General features: G+C 46.6%; 3 protein-coding genes across 3 annotated transcripts; 1 reads left to right on the top strand and 2 right to left on the bottom strand.

The window, feature by feature from the left end:
- Positions 1-6,420: 6,420 nt before the first annotated feature.
- LOC123402430 (protein NLP3-like) lies at positions 6,421-9,613 on the top strand. The gene is made up of 4 exons (XM_045096354.1): positions 6,421-7,267; positions 7,457-7,534; positions 7,746-8,589; positions 8,759-9,613. The coding sequence occupies exons 1-4, from the start codon at positions 6,629-6,631 to the stop codon at positions 9,421-9,423; spliced, it is 2,226 nt and encodes a 741-aa protein (XP_044952289.1). The 5' UTR covers positions 6,421-6,628; the 3' UTR covers positions 9,424-9,613.
- LOC123402431 (protein PTST, chloroplastic-like) lies at positions 9,583-14,165 on the bottom strand. The gene is made up of 9 exons (XM_045096355.1): positions 13,974-14,165; positions 13,498-13,537; positions 13,102-13,378; positions 12,676-12,765; positions 11,978-12,046; positions 11,479-11,584; positions 10,308-10,396; positions 10,034-10,146; positions 9,583-9,944 (listed from the first exon to the last, which is right to left on the bottom strand). Exons 2-9 carry the CDS (start codon positions 13,527-13,529, stop codon positions 9,842-9,844), a joined length of 879 nt encoding a protein of 292 aa, XP_044952290.1. The 5' UTR covers positions 13,530-13,537; positions 13,974-14,165; the 3' UTR covers positions 9,583-9,841.
- Positions 14,166-17,036: 2,871 nt separating this feature from the next.
- On the bottom strand, positions 17,037-20,444 carry LOC123402496. The gene is made up of 3 exons (XM_045096419.1): positions 20,334-20,444; positions 18,277-18,685; positions 17,037-17,465 (listed from the first exon to the last, which is right to left on the bottom strand). Exons 2-3 carry the CDS (start codon positions 18,664-18,666, stop codon positions 17,391-17,393), a joined length of 465 nt encoding a protein of 154 aa, XP_044952354.1. The 5' UTR covers positions 18,667-18,685; positions 20,334-20,444; the 3' UTR covers positions 17,037-17,390.
- Between the last annotated feature and the right edge of the window lie 4,411 nt (positions 20,445-24,855).

Raw genomic sequence — 24,855 nt, 5'->3', positions numbered from 1 at the left:
ATCACGTGAGTCGAGAGTAGTTTCAGTGGTAAGCATCCCTATGCTAATCATATCAACTATATGATTCATGATCGACCTTTCGGTCTCATGTGTTCCGAGGCCATGTCTGCACATGCTAGGCTCGTCAAGCTTAACCCGAGTGTTCCGCGTGCGCAACTGTTTTGCACCCGTTGTATGTGAACGTTGAGTCTATCACACCCGATCATCACGTGGTGTCTCAAAACGACGAACTGTAGCAACGGTGCACAGTCGGGGAGAACACAATTTCGTCTTGAAATTTTAGTGAGAGATCACCTCATAATGCTACCGTCGTTCTAAGCAAAATAAGGTGCATAAAAGGATTAACATCACATGCAATTCACAAGTGACATGATATGGCCATCATCACGTGCTTCTTGATCTCCATCACCAAAGCACCGGCACGATCTTCTTGTCACCGGCGCCACACCATGATCATCCATCAACGTGTTGCCATAGGGGTTGTCATGCTACTTATGCTATTACTACTAAAGCTACATGCTAGCAAAATAGTAAACGCATCTGCAAGCACAAAACGTTAGTATAAAGACAACCCTATGGCTCCTGCCGGTTGTCGTACCATCGACATGCAAGTCGATATTTCTATTACAACATGATCATCTCATACATCCAATATATCACATCACATTGTTTGGCCATATCACATCACAATCATACCCTGCAAAAACAAGTTAGACGTCCTCTAATTTTGTTGTTGCATGTTTTACGTGGTGAGCAAGGGTATCTAGTAGGATCGCATCTTACTTACGCAAACACCACAACGGAGATATATGAGTTGCTATTTAACCTCATCCAAGGACCTCCTCGGTCAAATCCGATTCAACTAAAGTTGGAGAAACCGTCACTTGCCAGTCATCTTTGAGCAAAGGGGGTTACTCGTAACGATGAAACCAGTCTCTCGTAAGCGTACGAGTAATGTCGGTCCAAGCCGCTTCAATCCAACAATACCGCGGAATCAAGAAAAGACTAAGGAGGGCAGCAAAACGCACATCACCGCCCACAATACCTTTTGTGTTCTACTCGAGAAGACATCTACGCATGAACCTAGCTCATGATGCCACTGTTGGGGAACGTCGCATGGGAAACAAAAATTTTCCTACGCGCACGAAGACCTATCATGGTGATGTCCATCTACGAGAGGGGATGAGTGATCTACGTACCCTTGTAGATCGTACAGCAGAAGCGATAAGAGATCGCGGTTGATGTAGTGGAACATCCTCACGTCCCTCGATCCGCCCCGCGAACAATCCCGCGATCAGTCCCACGATCTAGTACCGAACGGACGGCACCTCCGCGTTCAGCACACGTACAGCTCGACGATGATCTCGGCCTTCTTGATCCAGCAAGAGAGACGGAGAGGTAGAAGAGTTCTCCGGCAGCGTGACGGCGCTCCGGAGGTTGGTGATGATCTTGTCTCAGCAGGGCTCCGCCCGAGCTCCGCAGAAACACGATCTAGAGGAAAAACTATGGAGGTATGTGGTCGGGCAGCCGTGAGAAAAGTCGTCACAAATCTGCCCTAAAAGCCCCATATATATAGGAGGAGGGAGGGGGACCTTGCCTTGGGGTCCAAGGGAACCCCAAGGAGTCGGCCGAGCCAGGGGGGAGGACTCTCCCCCCCCCCCCCAAACCGAGTCCTACTTGGTTTGGTGGGAGGGAGTCCTTCCCCCTTCCCACTTCTTCCTTTTTTCTTTTTTTTCTTTCCTTTGATTTTTTCTTCCTTGGCGCATAGGGGATTGGTGGGCTGTCCCACCATCCCACTAAGGGCTGGTGTGACCCCCCAAATACCTATGGGCTTCCCCGGAGTGGGTTGCCCCCCTCCGGTGAACTCCCGGAACCCATTCGTCATTCCCGGTACATTCCCGGTAACTCCGAAAACCTTCCGGTAATCAAATGAGGTCATCCTATATATCAATCTTCGTTTCCGGACCATTCCGGAAACCCTCGTGACGTCCGTGATCTCATCCGGGACTCCGAACAACATTCGGTAACCAACCATACAACTCAAATACGCATAAAACAACGTCGAACCTTAAGTGTGCAGACCCTGCGGGTTTGAGAACTATGTAGACATGATCCGAGAGACTCCTCGGTCAATATCCAACAGCGGGACCTAGATGCCCATATTGGATCCTACATATTCTACGAAGATCTTATCGTTTGAACCTCAGTGCCATGGATTCGTATAATCCCGTATGTCATTCCCTTTGTCCTTCGGTATGTTACTTGCCCGAGATTCGATCGTCAGTATCCGCATACCTATTTCAATCTCGTTTACCGGCAAGTCTCTTTACTCGTTCCGTAATACAAGATCCCGTAACTTACACTAAGTTACATTGCTTGCAAGGCTTGTGTGTGATGTTGTATTACTGAGTGGGCCCCGAGATACCTCTCCGTCACACGGAGTGACAAATCCCAGTCTTGATCCATACTAACTCAACTAACACCTTCGGAGATACCTGTAGAGCATCTTTATAGTCACCCAGTTACGTTGCGATGTTTGATACACACAAAGCATTCCTCCGGTGTCAGTGAGTCATATGATCTCATGGCCATAGGAATAAATACTTGACACGCAGAAAACAGTAGCAACAAAATGACACGATCAACATGCTACGTCTATTAGTTTGGGTCTAGTCCATCACGTGATTCTCCTAATGACGTGATCCAGTTATCAAGCAACAACACCTTGTTCATAATCAGAAGACACTGACCATCATTGATCAACTGGCTAGCCAACTAGAGGCATGCTAGGGACGGTGTTTCGTCTATGTATCCACACATGTAAATGAGTCTTCATTCAATACAATTATAGCATGGATAATAAACTATTATCTTGATACAGGAATTATAATAATAACTATATATTTATTATTGCCTCTAGGGCATAATTCCAACAGTATGATGATGATTAATTAGTAGGACTTGTTGTTATATATGATGATGCATGATGTGAGCATGAAGAGTTATTATATATAGATGTTCAATTCTTTCGATATATATAGTGTGTCACGATTATATTGTTGTTTACACACATTTACCACATTAAAACAGGAAATGTCTGACGATGGATATTGGGAGTGTGAATATTGCGGCGACTCTCGGGGTATGTGCGACATGCCTCACCTGCGAGACGATAGGTTCTTCAGCATGAAGCTTGACGAGAATGGCGATATGTACCTCCCTTTCCATGCAAGAAGATATGTGTTGCAGAGGCTCGGTTTCGAAGACCACGAGAGAATTGAGACGAGGAGCGCTAAGCTGAGGACTATACATGGTCACACATTTGTTATCCAAGTATTTAATTCAGTTTTTCAAACAGAATTTGGGTGCCAGGCATATGGATTTCAGAAGGGAATGGAAATCACCTTCAATCTTCGTCCTGAAAATAATATGCCAGACAACATCGACATTTGGGTGGTTGTCGATGATATGCTTCATGTTTTACCTCCATGTGAGTTTCTCAACCATATTTGTCAAGTAATTTGCATTTATATTTATAAATAGTTGGTGTAGTCAACATGTTTCCTCTCGCAATTTACATGTCATGTGGTGTTCATTGTCTACTAAAACTTTGGTCACACGTTGCAGGTTCCTAGTTATTGGGCCATAGTTATAATTATATCATGTTACATGTTGTACAAACAACAACAACAAACCAAGTTGTCCTTTGAATGATCGTAGCACATGTGGTCATTTTGAATTGTTTATATAATGCCCACATCTTGTGGACAATTACAAAATTTCTAAGTATTTTTGAAACATTAAATTATTATAAAATTTGGGTGGTTGTCGATGATATGCTTTCTGTTTTACCTCCATGTGAAGTAATTTGCATTTATATTTAGAAATAGTTGGTGTTCATCTATATACTAAATTTGTTAAATTATAATTTACAGCTTATTTCGTTGCTTCGACTGAATTACGAAAATTAATTGATACGACACACTACACGTATGGATCACATCTAACTTGGAAGGAGAAGGAACATCTTCTCCACTTTCTTGTTGCTGGTGTTCTCGCTTCTAGGGATACCTTCCCGTATCATTTTGGAATTGGCCAGCCTTATTCATTTTACATGCCACTAGTGCATAGGTTGAGTCCAGATGACATTCGCCGAAATGTCTTGGTAAGAGTTTCCTAATTAAGTATGCTTCATTATTGCATAAATGGTGTTGATTACATTGCTAACTAGGTTATTATTATGTTCTTCAACAGCAACTGCCACATGATGTAGTGCCTCCGTTAATGGACCCAGAAGGTCAAATGAGAATTAGAAGCCCGCTGAGGGCTGAGTTCTATGCTCCATACTTGATTAACTTCAAATCAAGATCAAAAAAGACTTCAAATTGAAGCATGGAGATAAATAAAGAAGGCTCGCAAGCCACAAGCTGAAGACCGTTGGATCTCTGTGATTCATCATGGAGCCATAGGTCTTATTCTGTTTTATGACATTATATCTAAGAGCAAGGACTAGGTCTTATGAGAGACAAGTTATTCTAGTTTATATTATTACTTGACATGATCGATTAATTAGGATGCATGATGCATATGATGACTATATATATATTATGATGTTTCTCTGTTTTATTTTATGTGTATCATATGATAACTTGGTATATGATTAAGTTGATGATAAGTTGTTAGATGATCGATTAGAATACTATTGCCATTCGACGAAAATGATATGAAATGGTATAGTGTAAAAAAGATGCATATATGTGCATGTAACTCGTGTCTGCATTTTGTAAATATATTCGACAAAGCACGACGGATGACCAAGCACGGAGATATATAAGAGATGACACTTTTCTCTATTAGCTAGCTAATAACAACCTAAATTAACCCCTAAACCAGCCCCTTTAAAAAAACTCAGCTCCAGCCAGGTGCTGGCGCGTGGATGCCTTTTGGTCCCGGTTGGTGTCATCAACCGGGACTAAAGGCCCCCCTGCCTGGCCTGGCCGCAGCGGCCACGTGGAGGCCCACCTGTCCCGGTTCGTGTAAGAACCGGGACTAAAGGCAAAGGGTATTAGTAACGACCTTTTTGTCCCGGTTCCAAAATCGGGACAGAAGGCCCTTATGAACCGGGACAAAAGGCCCTTTTTCTATTAGTGATCTAAGACACACAACAAGCAAAGAAGAAACAGCGGTGTCCACCGCCCTCAACAATACATAAACTACGAAGAAAACGTTCTCCAAAAGCAATGACTTCGGGAATGGAAGGACACAAACACACCCACCTCTCCCTCGCCAAATCCAACCATTGAATGTCAGATCTAGGATTTTCACCCCCTGAGAACACGCCTGGGGAATCTCCAAAGCATTGTTTTCAACAAGAAACGACGCGTAAACACCGCCACCGCCATTGTTGTTGTCACGGCGGCGATGCCATAGACGTAACAACCTGTAGTCCCCCCCCCCCTCGATCCCTCGCAAAGCTAGATTTGGGGAGGCCCAGGTTCGCCGACAGCAGCACCGGCCAGGAACACATGAATTAGGGCAAACTCGAAAAAGGGACGGGAGGAAAGACACGTTCAACCTCATTCAAATGTGGAAAAAAATCACCACCATGTGAAATTGAACTAAACAATTTATCATTGTGAACTTTTGCCTGGGTGTAGAAAAAACATCAATTTTTCTTGTGAAAAAATAGTTTTTTAAAGAAAATATAATATCTTTGCCGATGTGCATCTGAGCTCCTGTGAGCAGCAAAGCAGCGATTTGGCTCCGAGGCTCGGATGAGCCCGGGCATGAACAATACCGTGATTTGAAATAAAAAATAAAATAAAAATCCCATTTTTTTAATGGTGCAAGATGCTTCTATGCAGGAACTCCGTACAATTTTTTATGAAGTTTGGACATTCGAGGACCTCATGGTAAAAAAGACAAATTTTGGATGTCTGAGAAACTTTTGGAAAACATAATGTTCACGTCTGATTTTATCTTTTTTCCATGAGTTCTTTGAATTTCCAAACATCATAAAATTTTACACGGAGTTCATGCACAAAAGCATCTTGCACCATAAAAAAAATATTTATTTTAAAAAAAATACTGTAAATCACGGTACTGTTCACCCGACTGAGATGGGTCCGAGCTCAGGGTTGAATTATCGTTCGCAGCAGCACTTTTTTTTCAAATAAAGCAGCTACATACGGTATCCTTCCTTGAAATCCAATCCCTTTGGCTCCAAAGCACGGCAAGAAGCATTGTACTAGTAGGATTAGGAGCACCACGGAACACGTCCAAATGCATCGCAAAAGGTCCAAATGAAAGCTGCAGGGGACAGGGCCCGGTGACGATAAGCTTGTTTAATCCCTCGATGGGCAATAGATTAACATGGATATTATTACATAACCCCACCTTCCACCGTGGATCGGCACATTCCCAACGCCGCGCCGTGATATTCCGTCCCCCAGCGCCGGCGACCAATCGCGGCCCGTCACCGCGACTCCTCCACCGATAAAACTACAAACGGCCGACGCTGACCCCGCGCGCGCTCGGCTTAACCTAGGATCTGCGAAGCTGCGGCTCGACATTGATCGCACATCTTTTGCCCTGGTCTTTCTTGAGCTAGCGCGTGTGGGCGGGTGTAATGGTGATGGAGGTGGAGGCCGACATGGAGCGGGTTCTCGGCGGCTTCAGCCTCCGGCTCAGCGACCGCGACGACAGCGACGAGACCGGCGGCGGCGGCGGCCGGGGAGGAGGGTCGCACGACGAGGCCGACGGCGGCGGGGGCGCGGTGAAGGAGCGGATCGCGCGGGCGCTGCGGCTGTACAAGGAGGCCAGCGGCGGCGACGGCGGCGCGCTGGTGCAGGTCTGGGCGCCGGCGCGGGACGGGGAGCGGCGCCGCGTGCTGGCCACCCGCGGGCAGCCCTTCATGCTCCCCTCGCGGTGCCGGCGGCTGCTCCAGTACCGGACGGTGTCGCTGACGCACGTGTTCGCCGTGGGCGGCGGCGAGCGCGAGCGCGCGGCGTGGGAGGAGCGCGGGCTGCCGGGGCGGGTGTTCGACGCGCGGGCGCCCGAGTGGACGCCCAACGTCCAGTTCTACGGCACCGGCGAGTACGCGCGCATGAGCTACGCGCTCATCTACGACATCCAGGCCAGCCTCGCCCTCCCCATCCTCGACCCCGCCGACCCGCGCCGCTGCCTCGCCGTCCTCGAGCTCGTCTTCACCGCCGCCCCCGCCGCCCGCTTCGCCGCCGAGGCCCACAACCTCTGCAAGGCCCTCCAGGTCACCCATCCATCCATCTCTCCTCTACCTTCCTCCTTCCATTCCCGCCCCACCATAAATACTACTCCTACTCCTACTCCTACTCCTTCCTTGTACAGCCTCCATCAAATATTCAGCTAGCTAGGTAGCCCCCATGAATCATACTAAAAGCTTCCAAGCTTAACATTTCCTGCAAATCTATGCATGCAGGCAGTGTCATTGAGAGGCTCGGAGATCTGCCACCCCGTGCCACCGACCGAGGTGCGTGCCGCGACCTGCGAACCATGGGTTCGTGCACATTTTCTCTACGTCTTAGTCTCTTGGATGAACTTTGATTGGTGCACATATCAAACTCAATAGTGGCGTAACCGCATGAACTCTGGAGACAAAAACTTACTTCTTTTGTCATACAATCTATCCATGCTCTCATCTCATGAGTTCGATCATCTACCAATCCGAAGCCACTATTTCATCATGTTATGAACATCTGATGATGCAGATATGCAACTCAGAGGCGACTCAGGCGGCCATGTCCGAGGTGTCGGAGCTGCTGGCCGCCGTCCGCGAAGCCCACGAGCTGCCGCTGGCGCAGGCCTGGGTCAGGTGCAAGCAGTGCAACCGCACGGACGTCGACGACGACGGCCAGCATTTCTCCCTGACGACGGCCGGAGCCCCGTTCCGCCTGGGCTCGCACTACGGCGGCTTCCGCGAGGCCTGCACCGAGCACCACCTGCGGCGCGACCAGGGGCTCGTCGGCGAGGCAGCGATTGCGCGCGCGCCGCGCTTCTGCGCCGACGTCGCCAGGCGCTCCAAGGACGCCTACCCGCTCGCGCACTACGCCCGCATGCACGGCCTGGCCGGGTGCCTCGCGGTGCCCCTCCGGCTGCCGCAGTCCGCCATGGACGACGGCCGGGTGGAGGAGGAGTGGGTGGTGCTGGAGTTCTTCCTCCCTCCGGACTGCAGGAGCATCGCGGAGCAGAAGGCCATGGTGGACGCCATCGCCGCCACGGTCCGGGAAGAATGCTCCGGCGCTCGTCTGGCGATGAGCGGCCTGCAAGATTTATGCTTGGAGTCCATTCTTTCTGACAGCGATCATGCCATGGTAGCTGGTGCTGCCAATGAACTGAATGGTCGTGGGGACTATGATACCAATGGTTCAGACGAGGAGGACGGTGATCAAGCAGCAGGCATCCATGGCACAGACCAAAACGGAGCCGAGGATTGTGTACCACCACAGAAGACGAAGAAGAAAACAGGACGAAAGGCCGGAAGACCTATCAGTCTAAATGAGCTGCAAGGATACTTCTCGGGAAGCCTCAAAGATGCTGCGAGGAGCCTCGGCGGTAAGAACATTTTTTACACAAACTAACCAAGATGAACATGACACAGAATTTACTTCAAACCGAGTTCATCAAAACATGTGGTATTCGATCTCCATTGCAAAAAGCCGGTACCCATATCGAAAATTCGAAATGCTTACTGTATGAAGTAACTGAAACTCTTCTTCTACAGTGTGTCCGACAACGATGAAGCGCATCTGCAGGCAGCACGGCATATCGAGATGGCCATTCCGGAAGATCAGCAAGGTGAACCGTGCCCTTGGAAAGATCAGGCGTGCCGCCATCGAGTCGGTGGATTGCTCACGGAAGCAGACGACCGCCGATGCTTCTTCTTCTTCTTCTTCCTCCTCCTCACGCAGAGCTCCAGCTCCTCACCTGCCATGCCTGTCAAGTGCTCTGGGAGAAGACACATCCTCCCAGGACTCAAGCCAAGACCCCCCTCCTCTCACCAAAGCCACATTACCCAAGTCTCTGCTGCGGCGCAGCAATGGCGCGGTAGGGGAGCTGGTGACCATCAAGGCGAGCTACAAAGGGGACATCATCAGGTTCAGAGTGCCGTGCTCTGCAGGCGTCGCAGCGGTGAAGGAGGAGGTGGCCAAGAGGCTGGGCCTAGATGCGCGTGCCTTTGACGTCAAGTACCTCGACGACGACCATGAGTGGGTGCTGCTGTCCTGCGATGCCGATTTCCAGGAGTGCCTTGATGTTGCCCCGGTACTGCCAGCATCGGCATCGACGGCTGTGGCAGGCGGAGCCGCAGCGTCGGTATCTCCGGTTGTCAGGCTGATGGTGCAGGAGGTAGCTGATAACCTTAGGAGCTCCTGTGGTAGCTCAGATTAGCTGGAGAGTAACATCTGGAATGCTGGACGCCTTAACTATACGACTGTTGCTGATCAGGCTCTGTCACTTCCTTGAGGTGCATCGGAGTCAGGTAGAGCTTACAAATTTCTGCAGATTCACTTTGTAATTTTGTATACACATGATACGGTATTTGAATAATAATAGAAGGGGTGGAATTTTATTGCTTAAAGAGTAATTTACATGCAGTAACAGTTTCAAACTAATTTGATCATCTCCTACCCCATGGAAGAAGGGTCCTTTCCTAAGTGGCTTCGGTGGATCAGTCGAAAGGCAAAATTACAGAAGGTATGCAGACCCAGTCAAGAAAACGGGGGTTTGCATTTCATACAACACGAATATTGCGGAGAGATACCCATGGCAGTAACATGATGCACTCCTAAGAGACAGCGAAAATCTGCTATTCCACGGCGAGTTTATTGTTCTGCGTCAATCCCTCGCCAGTAATCGGGTATTCTGATGACAGTTTCCACTCCCCGTCCACCAAGAACTTGATCTCATAGCTTTATTATGCACAAAAAATAGTTAAAAAAGGTTTATGCTACAAATCAGAGTGAGCATAGGCAGCATTGCGGAACCTACAAAAACATACCTCCCAGGTCTAAGCTTCAGAGTCGCAGAGAATCTCGCATAGTCCCCTGAATATTCCCTCGACATTGCCTCACCATGTGACCAGCCATCGAAGGAGCCCATAATTTGCACGTTCTGGTATGAATTGTATACACATGGTGAGTAAGAACAAAGGAAAATGAGGATGAGGACAAAGGCAGAGGCGCATAACAATGTAGTTTACAAACTGAGAAGGACAAATAGAGCAGTGCAAGATGTTATTCTATATAATCATCAGTAAGAAAACAATTGTTTACCTCAGCCATGCCAACCCAATGGACAGCGATTTCTCGAGGTCTTAAAGACTCGATATCCTTTATCTGTACCATAACCTTGTCATGAACAGCTAAGGAAGTAAATGTTAGCAGTCAGCCGATTTTACATAAAGTCAACTTAGAGCATTGCACGCTTATATGAAACAAGGTAATATTTTAACACAGCCCTAGATACTGTTATGCAACTAGATGCGACAAAAAAGGATATTACAAGCATATGTTGGCACTTGGCACTGCTAAGTACATTTAGCTGTTGGCATGCCAATTTTCCTTGCACCAAAAAGGGATGAGAATGCACTAAAGACTGCTCTGCATATTTAGCTGTTGTAAGGCTGCAATAAGCATGAAGTTCCTCAAATATTATTAAGGCGGGGACAGAAATATATATCGATAAAGAAATTTGAATCTGAGGAATCATAAATTGCTAGCACTCATAATATCATACCACAGTTATAATAACCATAAATGCACTTGGATCTCACTGTCAACCTACCTACTTTGCATATCAGATATCCATGTCACAACTCACAACATGATAGTGAGAACTGCAGTTATAAATTACAAAAAGGATCGTCACCATTGCCTGCTTAGAGCTACTAGGTATTCCATGCCAGTCAACAATGATGCTAGCGGAATTGCGACTTTCTGCATGCTGGAATTTAAAGTTGACTTATTATGACAACCAAACAGATCAATACAAAAAAGGATCAATTTGTTTAAGTGAATTAGATATAGTTCTTTTTTCACATTGGGTAGGCCACAAACTTCAGGTCAATAGCTAGGGGTTCTTTAACACACTCGAACAATCCCACTGGCCTAAGACACCAAACCTCAGTCCCATGACCTACCTAGCGTAGCACTACAATATATAGAAATTTAACAACAGATCAACAGAAAATAAATGTTGATTTCAAATGGGTTGGCATGGATCACGATTAGTCAAGTCAAGTACTGTCTATTCAATCCTATGGAGATGTAGCATCAAGGATAGGCATTCTTTATTTGGCCTGAATTCAGTGGGCCACTTCAAGGCAAAGTTTGCCAAGTGATCTGTTGTAATACTGTCAAATGTCTTTGCAAAAAAGGTGAAAATTTCAAATGTGATGATGGAGAGCCTCAATCATGCCAATAGTAGCTCTTTCTGATAAATTACCTTCTAGTCTGGAGAGAAGATGAGACTGAATATATTTTCCATTTACCTTCCTTGACCCTGCTGGAATATCAAAATTAGCAATCTCTTCAGCTAGGCCAACCAAAGCCTGTGGACATAAAGAAACAGTTAAGACGCACAAAGCTTTCCAGTACAAACATCAAAAGCGTTGGATACTTATATGCGCAAAAGACAATATTGAACAGCACCAGTAAAGAAAACATAGCTATATACATCCAGTTCTAAGGAAGACAAATCTAAGAGATTACAATATTGTGCAGAGTGAATCAGCATAATTATAGGGGGGTTGATCAGCAACAAACCATTTAGTAAACACAGTCACCTTAAAAACCGCGCACTTTGCTATTGAATGATCACAGAAGGACCAAACATGCTTTTTGTTGATAAACAGGACACAAAAAGGGGCCAACGGACAACATCTTGAGGAAATCCAAATTAATTATGCATAACAGTTAAATAATCCGAACAAGAAAATGCTAACCTGCAGTTCAAGTTCCAAAACAGCAAGTTCACTTCTGAACTTTACAGCTGCATCATCCTTTATTTGCGACTGCAGAACATAAGATCTAGTCAGTAATGACTTGGTACTATTAAGAGAAATGATTTTGCGACTTTTACATGTCAACTGGATCCTAGGCTGCTGTCTACACAAAACGTGCTTTCCTACAAACCTCATTGGTCCATGATAAGCTTAAGTTGGAAAACAGTTATACCACTGCTAACATATTACATTTCAGAATTTTTATATTTAAGATCACTGAGAATTTTCTTGCAGAGTTAGTAGACAGTGTAAAATGAATTGACAATTGTAACATGCAAGTAGCAGAAGAGTTCTAGATGTGGCCCTTCCCCGGTTAAAAAGATCACAGTATCTGACCTACATCGCGATTCACAAATCTATAGACGGCTAATTTTGAAGTTGTCTCTACAAGAAGTCAAGAACAGGTCAGTGACTTGGTGGTGGCCTCCTCACATACCCAGGTTAGAGTCCTAGGACCAGCTTTGGGTCAGAGCTCCTGGCTATATGAAGATAAGAAATTATGAATGTCTATATGCAGTTCTTCAATAGAATAAGGAACTAGTCCTCAGAAGGCTAGTCATACAACAGCACACTTTACTATGAATCAAGTACATGATGACGCATTTCGATGTACAGTTTTATGATTTCAGTAATGGAACCTGTCTCTTGAGAAACCGGTTGTGCTGATTTGCTTCACTTAGCTTTCTCAAAAGCTTACTTCGTTCTTTATCAGCCAAAAGAGATTTCAACTGCAAAATAACAAGAGAGAGAAGATTCATCAATCACCGCTGCCTCTTTTAAAAGATCCCAAAGCATCACATGTGACCAAGATTACATAGCTTAAGCACCCATATATGCAAGCATGTTTCCTTTTCCCTTTTCAGAAGTAGCATTAACTTTTATGTGCATAACCATTTCGAGAGGTACAAGAAGAATTCTAGTCCCATTTCGTTTAGACGGAGTGTGTCAACTTGCAATTCCTTTGTCAACACAGAAGAACAGCCGATTTCATGAGTAAGTGGTACTTGTGCTCAGAATGATTAACTTCACATGTGAATCGATATAATAGCGAGTTTGACTAATACCTCGGCTGAGGTCGGCTGCTCACTAGTCTGCCCTGATGAAGACAATGTCGAACTCGAGGGTGCAGGCCCATTCTCTAAATTCAAACTTGCCGCGAAAGACCTCCAGCGTGAACGCCTGCCAACAACTGGGCTGATGGGACACACCCCAGTGGCAACCTTGCAGCATCGGCTAGAGTTTGTGTGAGCTGTAAAATAGCAGAGAACCCTTCCAGGAACCCATTGCTTCTCGCCCACGGGCTTACTCGGGCATACGAAGTTGTACTCCCTACCCACACTCCTGGGCAAGAAAACCACCATCTCATGTCAAATTAACTCGAAAGAGATAACGAAACTACATGCTATCGAATTTTCCTTTTGGACTTAGTATCTGAGTGCAGAGCCAACAGCAGAGCCTACCTTGCGGCGAAACCGGCAGTCAAGCATTCCATAGCAATTCCTGAAAAACAGAGACATCCTGTCGCCAATCAGATTCAGTATAGCTCCCACTCAAAACTGTGAACAGAAGTATGAATCTCAGGCTGCGGACGGTAACTTCATCCACGCAAAGCGTTCAAGAACAACGGCATCTGACTCATAGGCTGACAAAGTTACAAGGATCCGTTGCGACCCTACTGGTGGAAAACCTCACAATTTTCTGTAAACCTGCACATACTGTCGTCTGGCTAACGAAGTCAGTCCATCTCAAGGGAAACCCTGAACATGTAGGGCTGCGCCTCCCATGGATCGATCATATGCCCCCAAACAACGGGCAAACGCGCGCGCGGAAATCGAAACAGAGCTAGCTAGCTAGCGCGCCGAATCACGAACCGGGAACTCATCGCGGCACCAAATCGGCCCCGTTTTGGGGGGAATCAAGCGGGCCTGGAACGAACCTCGCGGAGAATGCCGGGAGCTTGGGGTTGGAGCCCTGAGATCGAACGGGGGCGGCGGCGGCGGAGGAGGAGGAGGAGGAAGGGAGAGGCGGGGGCCGGAGTGGAGCTCGTCGCTGTGTTGTGTTGTGTGTGTGTGCGCGCTTTCGGCACTCGCGAGGTTGCGGCCACGGATTGATTTTACCTCTGCGTTTCGTTCTCCTTCTGGTTGTTTCGCAACAAGGCCCCTTTTGAGCTCACATGGAGCTCTTTATTTTTCTATCAGCGAAAATGCTTTTACTACGCATCAAAAGGATCTGAGAAAATACTTCCTTCATCCGCTTCATAAGTACCGTTTCTAAATACTTCACTAGTGGACTACATACAGATGTATATAAACATACTATAGAATGTAGATTCACTCATTTTGCTTCGTATATAGACTTTCAATGAAATCGTTTAAAAGACTTATATTTAAAAACGGAGGGAGTACTCCGATACCTTATTACACTCGATTTGTGAGGTATATTGGATGTAGTAATAACAAGAGCAACCATTCGATGCCTACGCTCATCTACATCCGTGCTAAATAATATATTCAAAATATATATTAGAAAAATTCAAAAAACAATGCATGGTTAGATAATTTGATGCGCGAGATGCATTCTAAATTTTAAATCATTTGTACATCTGAGTAGTTTTTGATAAAGAAGACAAATTTAAGGTCAGTAAAAAATTTACCGTTCATATGTTATTCAGGCTTAATTTGCCTTTTTTGCTGAGAGCTACTCGTGTGTCTAAATGATCTGAAATTCGAAGCGCATCAAATTATCTACCCTATAATATATTTATTTAGAGCTGCACAGCATGCCGGTCCCGCTCCTTCACGTGGCGGGCCGCTTTTGCCTTCGTTGCCTCGCGCTCCAATAACTGGATGGCGAGTCGAAACATGTCGGCATTCTTGCAGTGGAGGCGGCGCGCATCCGTCTCCGTCATAGTCAGCGAGCGACACAGGACGCCCACGAGGAGCGCGTCCTCGGGGTCAACCGGTACGCTCGAGGTCGAATGTCGTGCGACCAGCGCTTCCCCCTTTCCCTCACCCGCTGTCGCTCGCATCGGGTTGCACGCGCCTCGGACTCCAGCGTCCTTGTGCGCCCATCCCTGACACGGGCACGAGGACCCAATGGTGGTCTGGCACCGCTTTCGGAGCAGAAGGTGGTGGAGGTGGGCGGCGTACCTGACCTGAAATGGACATGTCGGAGCTGCGCGCCTTGTGGGAAGGGCCCGTGACGTCGCCGGCGCTCCGTCGGCGTGCGGCGGGCCTCAAAAATGCAGATCCATCATCGTCGGGGCCGCCTTGGTCCTGCAGCGACCGACGCAACGCGATTCGAAGGGCCATCTCCTCCACATCGACGTTCGACCCGTCAGAGCTGCTTCCATCGCCGGCCATCGTATTGGAGTCTAGGGAATTGAAAGTGGAGTGGACGGAGACTAAGCTGCAAAATGTCTAGATTTCCATATTAGGGTATTTAGTCGGGTCGTGATGGGCCAAACTGGCGTGTCGATGGGTCGGTGGTGGGTCGAGCTTGTCAGGCGGATGTGTTCGGACTCCTCATATCTACTTCATATTTGGGCTTGATAGCGCGGACGTTTGAAGCCGGTTTAATACGTCCGTCTAAGATTGGTTTTTCCTAACTGGTCGGTGGCCGAACATTTACAATGGATATAAAAGATCCGGTTGTAGATGCTCTAATGCCCCCAAAACAAGCTAGCACCGGTAGATCACGGTCTATTCGCAGATGCTCACCGACAAAGACAGCGAAGGAGAGAGGAGCGATCTAACGGCGAAGGAGGGATGGCGGCGTGACATGTGAGAGGTATAGGTAAGAGCAACTCTAGCAGACCCCGTATCCCATCCCGATCCAGAAAAGAACCGCCAAAATGCGGGTCGGGGCGGGAAAACTTGCCCGATCAGACCCCGCATCCCGTCCTGGCCCGTAAATATTTTTGCGGGGCACGGCAAAATCTCGGCCCCAACCCGCGTATTCGCGGGTTTCCACCTCGCAGTTGCGGTGCCCCGCATATGAGCGAAAGCGGTTGGTGGAAGGACATTTCAGCCCTCGCTTTCCCCACCAAAGCATATTCCGCGAATATGCTCTTTTACGGGTCCGTTATGCGGGGTCTGCATCCGCGTCCGTACGCGCCGACCCGCATAGACGTTTTTACGCGAACTGCAAACACGTTTTGCGGGCCGGACGAATGCAGGGTCTGCTACAGTTGACCTAACTCAGTTATCTGAATACACGCATGGATGGATGACCACAGCAGGAGATCGAAGACTCGACCAGCTCGACGCTGCACAGATGGACTAGCGCTGGACTGCATAACTACACGCAATGCTCTGCCTTTTGGAGAAAATTTACAGGTGCAAAGCAAGCTTCAAAAAGTGGCATCTTTTCAGGAAACCATATTTAAAAACACATGTGCTAAACTGCTAGCGCTTAATATTATATCAGGATTAGTTACAGCAGTCAAACTCACGGCAGTAGAAGACATAGGACATGGAGTATTTGAGCTGGAGCTCAAATGCACCCGTATAAACAGTAAAATTTAAGAAAAAAAAGACATTTTAAAGAATTCTAGATTTTTTTTGTGATGAACTTTGACAAAAGTTCTAAGTGCTTGTAAATTTTCATTATGAGGTCACATTCGAGTAAGGCGTGACAAAAAACCATGCTCTGAAAATGCTACTTTTGAAAGCATTTTAAAACACTGATTTTGTTTGGTTTTTTGCCACACCTTACACGAGTGTGATCTCATGATAAAAATTTGCAAGCACTTACAACATTTGGCAAAGGTCATCACAAAAGATATTCAGAATTTTTTAAACCATTTTTTTCGATTTTACTGTTCACACGGGTGCATTTGAGCTTGAGCTCAGAAGGGTTTATATGCCACTAATTTTGCACTAGAAATTCTACATGTGACATTCAGTCAAATCACGCAAAAGCATCTCCATTTCTGCAAAGCACAACCAACTGAAACCGGATATCTTTGCACTCATGTAAACCCGCACCACACAACCAATAAGGCGAATGATCTGTCTCCTCACACGGGAGAACTCAGCAATGCATAGGTTCATGAAACAAGCGCAGCCCACGGCACAAGGTTTTCGAATTCTGGAGTCTAAACGGCTACGCCAAAAGAGCTGTACAACTTGCAACCACGCATCACGATGAGGCAGACTCCAACAAACAGACCAGCTATCCCACCCGGAATTTAAAACCCCAACACATAGTACTTGTTGTTTTTGGGACTAGTAACCGAAACACTTCGGGGTGAATTCTTCGCAGAATCAAGAAATTGTACTCCGCTACATCCAGTCTTGATGGTGAAGAAGATTTGCTTGAACCAGATGTAGCTGGAGAGCTCTCATGCCGCCTATGTGGACGAAGGGTCATGATGCTGCGGCTTTCCTGATACTTCAGCAGAGTGACCGTTATCATCAGCTTCGCACTGAAACGGAGAGTCCAACAAGGAAGATCGTTAGCAATGAGAAATGGTTTCAACTAATGATATCTGCAGGTGGCAATGGCTGTGCATTGATATAGAAAAAGAAAGACATGATGTTGATTCAGCTACAAGGTTTGCACAGAAGACTAGGTACAGAATCTAATGCATCAGGACGCCATAACATTGTCATCAGCTTCACACTGAAGGGGGAGTTCAGCAAGGAAGATAATTAGCAACGATAAATGGTTTCAACTAATGTGCTCTCTAGAGATGGCAGTGGCTATGCTTGGTTAGGGAGAAAATTAAGACATGGTGTTTGATTCAGCTACAAGGCTTGCACAGAAAACCAAGTACAGAATGTAATGCATAAGGACACCATAACATTGTCATCAGCTTCGCACCGAAGGATAGTTCAGCAAGGAAGATCATTAGCAATAAGAAATGGTTTCAACTAATGCTCTCTACAGATGGCAATGGCTGTGCTTGGCTAGAGAGAAAATCAAGAGATGATGTTTGATTCAGCTACAAGCCTTGCACAGAAAACTAGGTACAGAATGCAATGCATAAGGACACCATAACATTGTCATCAGCTTCGCACCGAAGGATAGTTCAGCAAGGAAGATCATTAGCAATGAGAAATGGTTTCAACTAATGCTGTCTACAGATGGCAATGGCTGTGCTTGGCTAGAAAAAATAAAATAAGACATGGTGTTTGATTTGGCCACAAGGCTTGCACAGAAGACTAGGTACAGAATCCTATGCATCAGGATACCATAAAAATAATCAGTGTACCGGATACGAGAACTTCACGTACCAGATCGGAAAGCATATCAATGGTGAGTACTGCATCGAATTCATTGGCCTTCAGTGCTTCAAGAATGAAGTCAGCTGACACATCTGGGAACATCACTGAGAGAGATTCCACCACGGCGAGATGGCTACCCGCGTGACTTGCCTCAGCAGCTTCTCCTTTTGATGATGACTCGGTAGAGATGTTGATCTTTCCTAGGCTTTCAGCATAGTCATCAAAAGAAAGGGACTCTGGGAGTTCATACCCAGCAGACTTGTCAGCGGTCTCACTCTTTTCAGTCTCATCTACTTGCTTCTCAGGGTCCTTCTTTCCTTTCAAGCTCTCCGCGAACGGAGACTTGGAGGCAGGCACGAAAGGAGCGGCATCTGGATTCAACTTAAAAGACCGCTCCATTGCTCTGGATTCAGCAGACCTATCAAAATAATCCAGGAAACATAAGTATTGTGCAAACAGCCATGGACTCATGACACATCAGTAATCATATTACTACACTTTGCATGCATATCAAATTATGTCAAGAACGTAACTCGTTCACTCTGATATAAAAACACTTCAATGAGTGCAAAAGGGCATGCATAATTCAGAGAAAATTACTCCCTCTGTTCACTTTTACAAGTCCTTGTAGACATTTTAGACATAGTGCAAAACAGTTTAATTTCAGTTATCTCAAAGGACATATAAAAGTGAACGGAGGGAGTAGATGAAATCCATCTCCACATTATTCAACAGCGTAAGCTGACGATTCTTCATGCGAGTTATAATCCTTAGAATTGATATTATCAACATATAGTAGATTGCCATAATACAGTAAAGAGTACCCTTCGCGTGGAAAATGTATCACATCTTAGGTAGAATATACATCAATCAAAGATCATCAGACACTTTGATGAGTGCAAAATGGTATGCATTATTCAGAGAAAAATAGATGAAATCCATCTCCACATTATTCCATCAGCGTAAGCTGTCGATTCTTCGTGTGAGTTACGACCCTCAGAATTCAAAATATCGACATATAATAGTTTGCTACAATAAACTATAGAGTACACTAAGCGCAGGAAATGCATCACATCGTAGGTAGAGTATGCATCAATCAAAGACGCTCACACACTGCTATATCAGAACCTACTTACTTACAGGAGAGCAAACTTGGGGGTTTCATGCCATGGGTGCGCAATTCTATCTATGGACTGAGCAACAAGAACCTAGCTAAAAGCAACAAGCAACTGGACGTTAAGTCTTTTTTGAGAAAAAGAATACAGCAAGCGGATGCCACTTGCACTTGATAAAAATGAGTCCACATATTAGTTCGACACAACACAGTAATTTACATTCCTTGGATACACAAAAGAAATTACCAACAGCTACAGGATAACTACCTAAAAGAAGCAGGGCAGGAATAGCATGACAGAAAATCGTACTAGCTGAAACCCCGCACAAATAAGATCTCATCAGCCTACTGTCTACAAGCTCCAATGCAGGCACCCGAATTTTAACCAGTAAGCCACAACCATATTATACCACATTCGCAAGGAACAAGAGCAACCATTAATCTGACAGCAAGAGTATCACAAGGATGAAGCTACTCTTAGCCCCGTACACACTGAATGAAAATAGAACGCGACGGGGAATCGAATCTACTTCGCGATGCCATTCAACCGACCGCACCCTCCATTTCAGCAAGACTGGGTCGCCGGGAAGTACGCCCGGATGTTGATGACTAAGATATTGACTACTGAGACCAGAACAGGCCACCAGGAAGCACGAGCTCCCCGATGACCAATCTCGAGTTCCCGATCCCCCGCTTACCCAGAAAAAAAGAATTCTAGCACAAGCGAAAACAATTCCATGATCCCCGGCCCTCGCGCCGAATCGGCGGCCACGAACCCCCGCGGAAGCATCGCAAACACCCGCGCAACAGCAGGAAAAAAGTCGAGGATCATCAAGCAACCTAAGCTACCGCGGCGGCGCGCGGCGAGATTGACCTCCCTCGCCGGGATCGCGAATCGAGCAGGAGGCGACACGGCGAGAGGGGCCACCGGAGCGGGAGGGGGCGGCCGTACCTCGACGCCGACGGGGGGGAGCGGGGCGGGGGAATGCGCGGAGCCCTAGGTCGCGCGTCGGTCCTGGTTCGTCGTCGGCGTCGGCGTCGGCGTCGCGCTCGCTTCCGTCGGGCTGGAGCCAGGGGGCGGGGGGTAATAAAGGAGGGGGTGGGAAAGGAAAGAAGGTGACGAGGGGAAGGAAGCCGGGAGGTGGTGGGCCCGGCGGGACGTGGTGGGGGGGACGCGGGCCGTCGGATGGCGGCGCCGTTCGCGGATGGACGGCTGGGATGGAGTCCCCCCGGGCACGCGCAGGGGTTTCCTCCCCTTCCGCTATTAATGGGGGCGGCCTTTTTCTGGGATTGGCAGCGCGTTTTCGCTTTGGAGGGGGGTGCGGATCGTGCGTGCTTGCTGAGTGAATGAGTGCTGGCACAAGCGAGATCTTCACGTGCCCCTCGTTCGGCTTGCGCTACAGTGGTAATGTACTGGAGTAGTAGCCTAATAGTGGTTGTGATATCTTCGGAGCTAGCATGATCTTGTTCATTTGATATGCTGAAACGTCGAGGGCACTTGAATGCGAATGCTACACCGGGTAGTGCAATCTTGAGATATTTGGTAGTAAGTGTCTCGTATTGGAATATACTCCCTCCGTTTCTATAAGATCCTTTAGAGATTTTGTTATAAACTACTCCCTCCGTTTCAAAATAACTGTCCCAAACTTAGTACAAAGTTGAGACACTTATTTTGAAACGGAGGAAGTATATACAAAGCAAAATGACTGAATCTATGCTCTAAAACATGTTTATACATTTACATGTAGTTTATAGTGTAATCTTTTAAAGGTTTTATATTTAAGAATAGATGGAGTATTTGATAGTATTTTGTTTCGCCTATATCTATACAAATATGTAAAATTAAAACTATAGGGGCAGATCCTACGGATCTTGACCTCGAACCGTGTCAATCCAACGACATGTATTGCTACGATGGCAAGAGCTTAATATACTCCCTCCGTTCCTAAATATAAGACCTTTTAGAGATTCTAATAGTAGACTTACATACGAAGCAAAATGAGTGAACCTACACTCTAAAATATGTCTATATACATCCGTATGTAATTTATAATGCAATCTCTAAAAGTTCTTATATTTAGGAACGGAGGGAGTATTAAGCATGAAATGAATATTGTACTATCAAATATCAACTTCTATACAATCCATGTAATTAATGAAAACATTAATATCCTACCTAATATAGACATGCAATTAGTTTTCTCTCTAATATCAACGTGCATTACACGTAGTAGTACTTCCTTCGTTCCTAAATATGAGGCTTTTTACATATTTCATTATGGACTGTACATACGAAAGATATTCCACTACGGACTGTACATATGAATGTATATAGATATAATTTAGTATGTGCATTCATTCATTTTGCTCCGTATGTAGTCTATAGTGTAATCTTTAAAAACACTTATATATAGAAGCGGAGGGAATAGTTGTCAACAAATGTCATATATCGGAAACATGATAGACCCGGGATTCTCGGTCGAACCCTATCCTCTACGTGTCGCCAGCCGCGAGGCGGCCAGGGAGAGCATCCAGTCCCCCGCCGTGAGCTCCCTCTCCTCCCTCCCGGCCTCCAGGGGGGCCGGCCAGGCGAAGCCTGACTGGTGACGGTGGTTGGGGGGAGGGGGCTTGTTTTCTCCTCCTGCACGATAAAAAGTGATGGTGTATTCAAGACAGACTCTTCCGAAGACTTGGCGCGCATCCCACGACCTTGTGATAGTCCGCATGTTTCCTTCTTGATTGTAACCTATGTCGTGTAACCCCGGCACCCCCGATACCTATACAAACCGCAGGGTTTTAGGTCAAAGGACAGGTTAAGTTCACTATTCCTAGGGTTTAGACCACAACATACGATCTCGAGGTAGATCAACTTTGTACTTGATACTCCACCGTCAATATAACAAGAGGAGGACATGTGGTTTTACCTCCATCAAGAGGGCCCAAACCTGGGTAAACATCGTCTCCTTTGTCTCATGTTACCCATCCATCCAAGATCCACATTTCGGACCCCCTACCCGAGATACTTTGGTTTTGACACCGACATTTGTGCTTTCATTGAGAGTTCCACCGCGAGATGGCTAAAGGATTGATGGCCCGTCTAATAATTAGAAACGATATCGGTACCGGGGACGATTTCGGTCGGTCGCTGATCCGACCGGTCCCTTAGGCTGGATCGGAAGCGTGGCCCCCAATCAAGATATCAGGTTCGGGAACTTAGAGTTCTTCATTGACTCCCGGGGGGTCTTATTCTGATAAAGGCTTCGGCTCCCGACACCCTGACATTAGAAGGGGTGGATCTCGCCCTCGAGACGACTTCTGCCCTAGCTCCGGCCCCAGGGCCCGAACCATACGACATATGCACATCGTCTTCAGATGAACGTTACCCTGATGTGACTCCAAATATCCCGACAATAGCAGTGCTAGGGGTCGACCTCATGAACTCTGAAAGCATGGACGCCATAGATGTCACGAAATTAAATGAGCTACTCGGCCGAATTCAGACTATGGGAGTGTCCCCCGACCAACCGTCAGTCTACAGACAGATCGAGATCAAACCCGACGACAGGGAAATCCATGCTCCACCTATCACGCACTTGATTTCCACCATCGAGAAACCAGTTGAAGGTTCGCCTTCTCGGCCATCTGAACTTAAAACCGTCTATATTCTGGCCTCCGGTAATCCGGATTTCCCTGCTAGTTCGGCATCTGAGCTCCGACCCGAACTTAATCCGGGGCGTGAATGGTCATATCCGGACAGTAGGCCAGACCCTAAGCCTAGCGCGCCGGACTCCACGATGGTGTTAGATGCAATCGCCAAGACCAAGGATTCGTGTCCGGTTGGGACACCAAATTCTTCCCCACCCACCTCCAAATTTAAACGCTCTCTGAATACATGAGAGAAGCCTAACTTTTTGGACCTACATTGCGTCAGGCAAGAGCGAGGAGAGACAGTCCAACACTTTTGGGCTAGATTCCTCCTGACAATAAACCAGATATCGGACGAAAGCGACCAGAAAATTATGGAAATATTCCGGCATAACTCCCATGACGAGGGAATCCTAAATGCCCTCGCTCGTCGCCAAATACACAGCTTCACTGAGCTATCTACATTGATACGCAAATACTGAGCAATGTAAAGTACCTACAGGTCTCAACAAATGCAACTGGAATCAATCTACATAGAGCAACCCAGAAGAGCTCGGAGGAAGCGCACGCCCCAACAACGGTCAGCCGATCACGGGCCCGCTGGGAAGAAGAACAAGCCCCTTGATGGATCTGGAACTGTCCTTGATAAATTATTGGAAAGCCCATGCCCTATACACTCTGCATTACCCAACACCAGCTCGACCCATAGCCTTCGAGTTTGTTGGGTCGTCAGACAGGTAGCCAAAAGTAGAAAGGCTATCCTTGGGGCCCAATCATTGCAAAGGCGTCCATCCGAACTGCAAGAGAACAACACCGATGTACTCACAATTTACGACGCGTTCTTCTCAAATAATGAGAGGAAAAGAGCTCTTCAAGAAATTGACCATGTATTCCAGGTGGCAGCAACAAACTCTTGGACAAATACACCCATAACCTTCGCCGAAGAGGACCAACCGGGAATTCGTTCTAACCAAACACCTGCCACTCTAGTACTCAACCCCATTATAGATGGTTTTAAACAGTCCAAACTACTAATGGACGGTTTTAAATAGTCCAAACTACTAATGGACGATGGCAACGTCTTAAACCTCATCTATGAGGATACCTTGGATAAAATGCAATTCAACAAATCTCGTGTCAAACAAGGAAGAGAAGCGCGATGCATAGGACAAGTCTCTCTCGACTTGGTATTCGACACCTACAAGAACTATAGGTCCGAAGAACTCATCTTTCGTATTGTACCCTTTAAAAGCGATTATCATGCTCTTTTGGGACGAGAGGCCTTCACTAGATTTCGAGATATACCGCATTATGGGTACATGAAGCTCAAAATGCCTGGCCCCAACGACATCATTACACTTACAAGTCACCCGAACAGAGCTCTCCGGGCCAAAAAAAAAAACTGTGACGCTCGCCCTCGAGGCACTTTTTGAAGCCCTTGCGGCCGAGAAATTAACCAAATTATGATCAGTGGTCGATAAGGATGATGTAACCCTCAGCAAGCGGCACAAGTCCACATCCTTCAAGCCGACTAACGAAATAGTCAAATTTCAAGTGCATCCAATAGACCCCAATAAAACAGCGTCCATTGGAGCACAGCTAGACCCTATGGTCGATGAAGCATTGCGCACTTTCTTACGAGAAAACTGGGATATATTCGCATGGCACCCTTCATACATGCCATGAATCCCATGAAGACTGGTCGATCATAGTCTGAATATAATTGTCGGCTTTAAGCTAGTCAAACAGACGTTACATCGATTCTCTGAACCCAGGCGTCAAGCCATGGGTGCCGAGCTAGCAAAATTTCTTGAAGCCGGATTCATCCG

This window comes from Hordeum vulgare, chromosome 6H (genome assembly GCF_904849725.1).
Source record: "Hordeum vulgare subsp. vulgare chromosome 6H, MorexV3_pseudomolecules_assembly, whole genome shotgun sequence".
In the NCBI taxonomy this organism is placed as follows: domain Eukaryota; kingdom Viridiplantae; phylum Streptophyta; class Magnoliopsida; order Poales; family Poaceae; genus Hordeum; species Hordeum vulgare.
This window is presented reverse-complemented; position numbering and strand designations above follow the sequence as displayed.

Coding starts and splice junctions, on each gene's coding strand:
- LOC123402431 (XM_045096355.1), bottom strand. CDS start 13,529: ATGGAATGCTTGACTGCCGGTTTCGCCGCAAG. Junction 13,379..13,497: donor ACTGCCGGTTTCGCCGCAAG/GTAGGCTCTGCT, acceptor TTTCTTGCCCAG/GAGTGTGGGTAGGGAGTACA. Junction 11,585..11,977: donor TTTTGGAACTTGAACTGCAG/GTTAGCATTTTC, acceptor TTATGTCCACAG/GCTTTGGTTGGCCTAGCTGA.
- LOC123402496 (XM_045096419.1), bottom strand. CDS start 18,666: ATGGAGCGGTCTTTTAAGTTGAATCCAGATGCCGCTCCTTTCGTGCCT. Junction 17,466..18,276: donor TTGATATGCTTTCCGATCTG/GTACGTGAAGTT, acceptor TCTCCGTTTCAG/TGCGAAGCTGATGATAACGG.
- LOC123402430 (XM_045096354.1), top strand. CDS start 6,629: ATGGTGATGGAGGTGGAGGCCGACATGGAGCGGGTTCTCGGCGGCTTC. Junction 7,268..7,456: donor ACCTCTGCAAGGCCCTCCAG/GTCACCCATCCA, acceptor CTATGCATGCAG/GCAGTGTCATTGAGAGGCTC. Junction 7,535..7,745: donor CCGCGACCTGCGAACCATGG/GTTCGTGCACAT, acceptor CTGATGATGCAG/ATATGCAACTCAGAGGCGAC.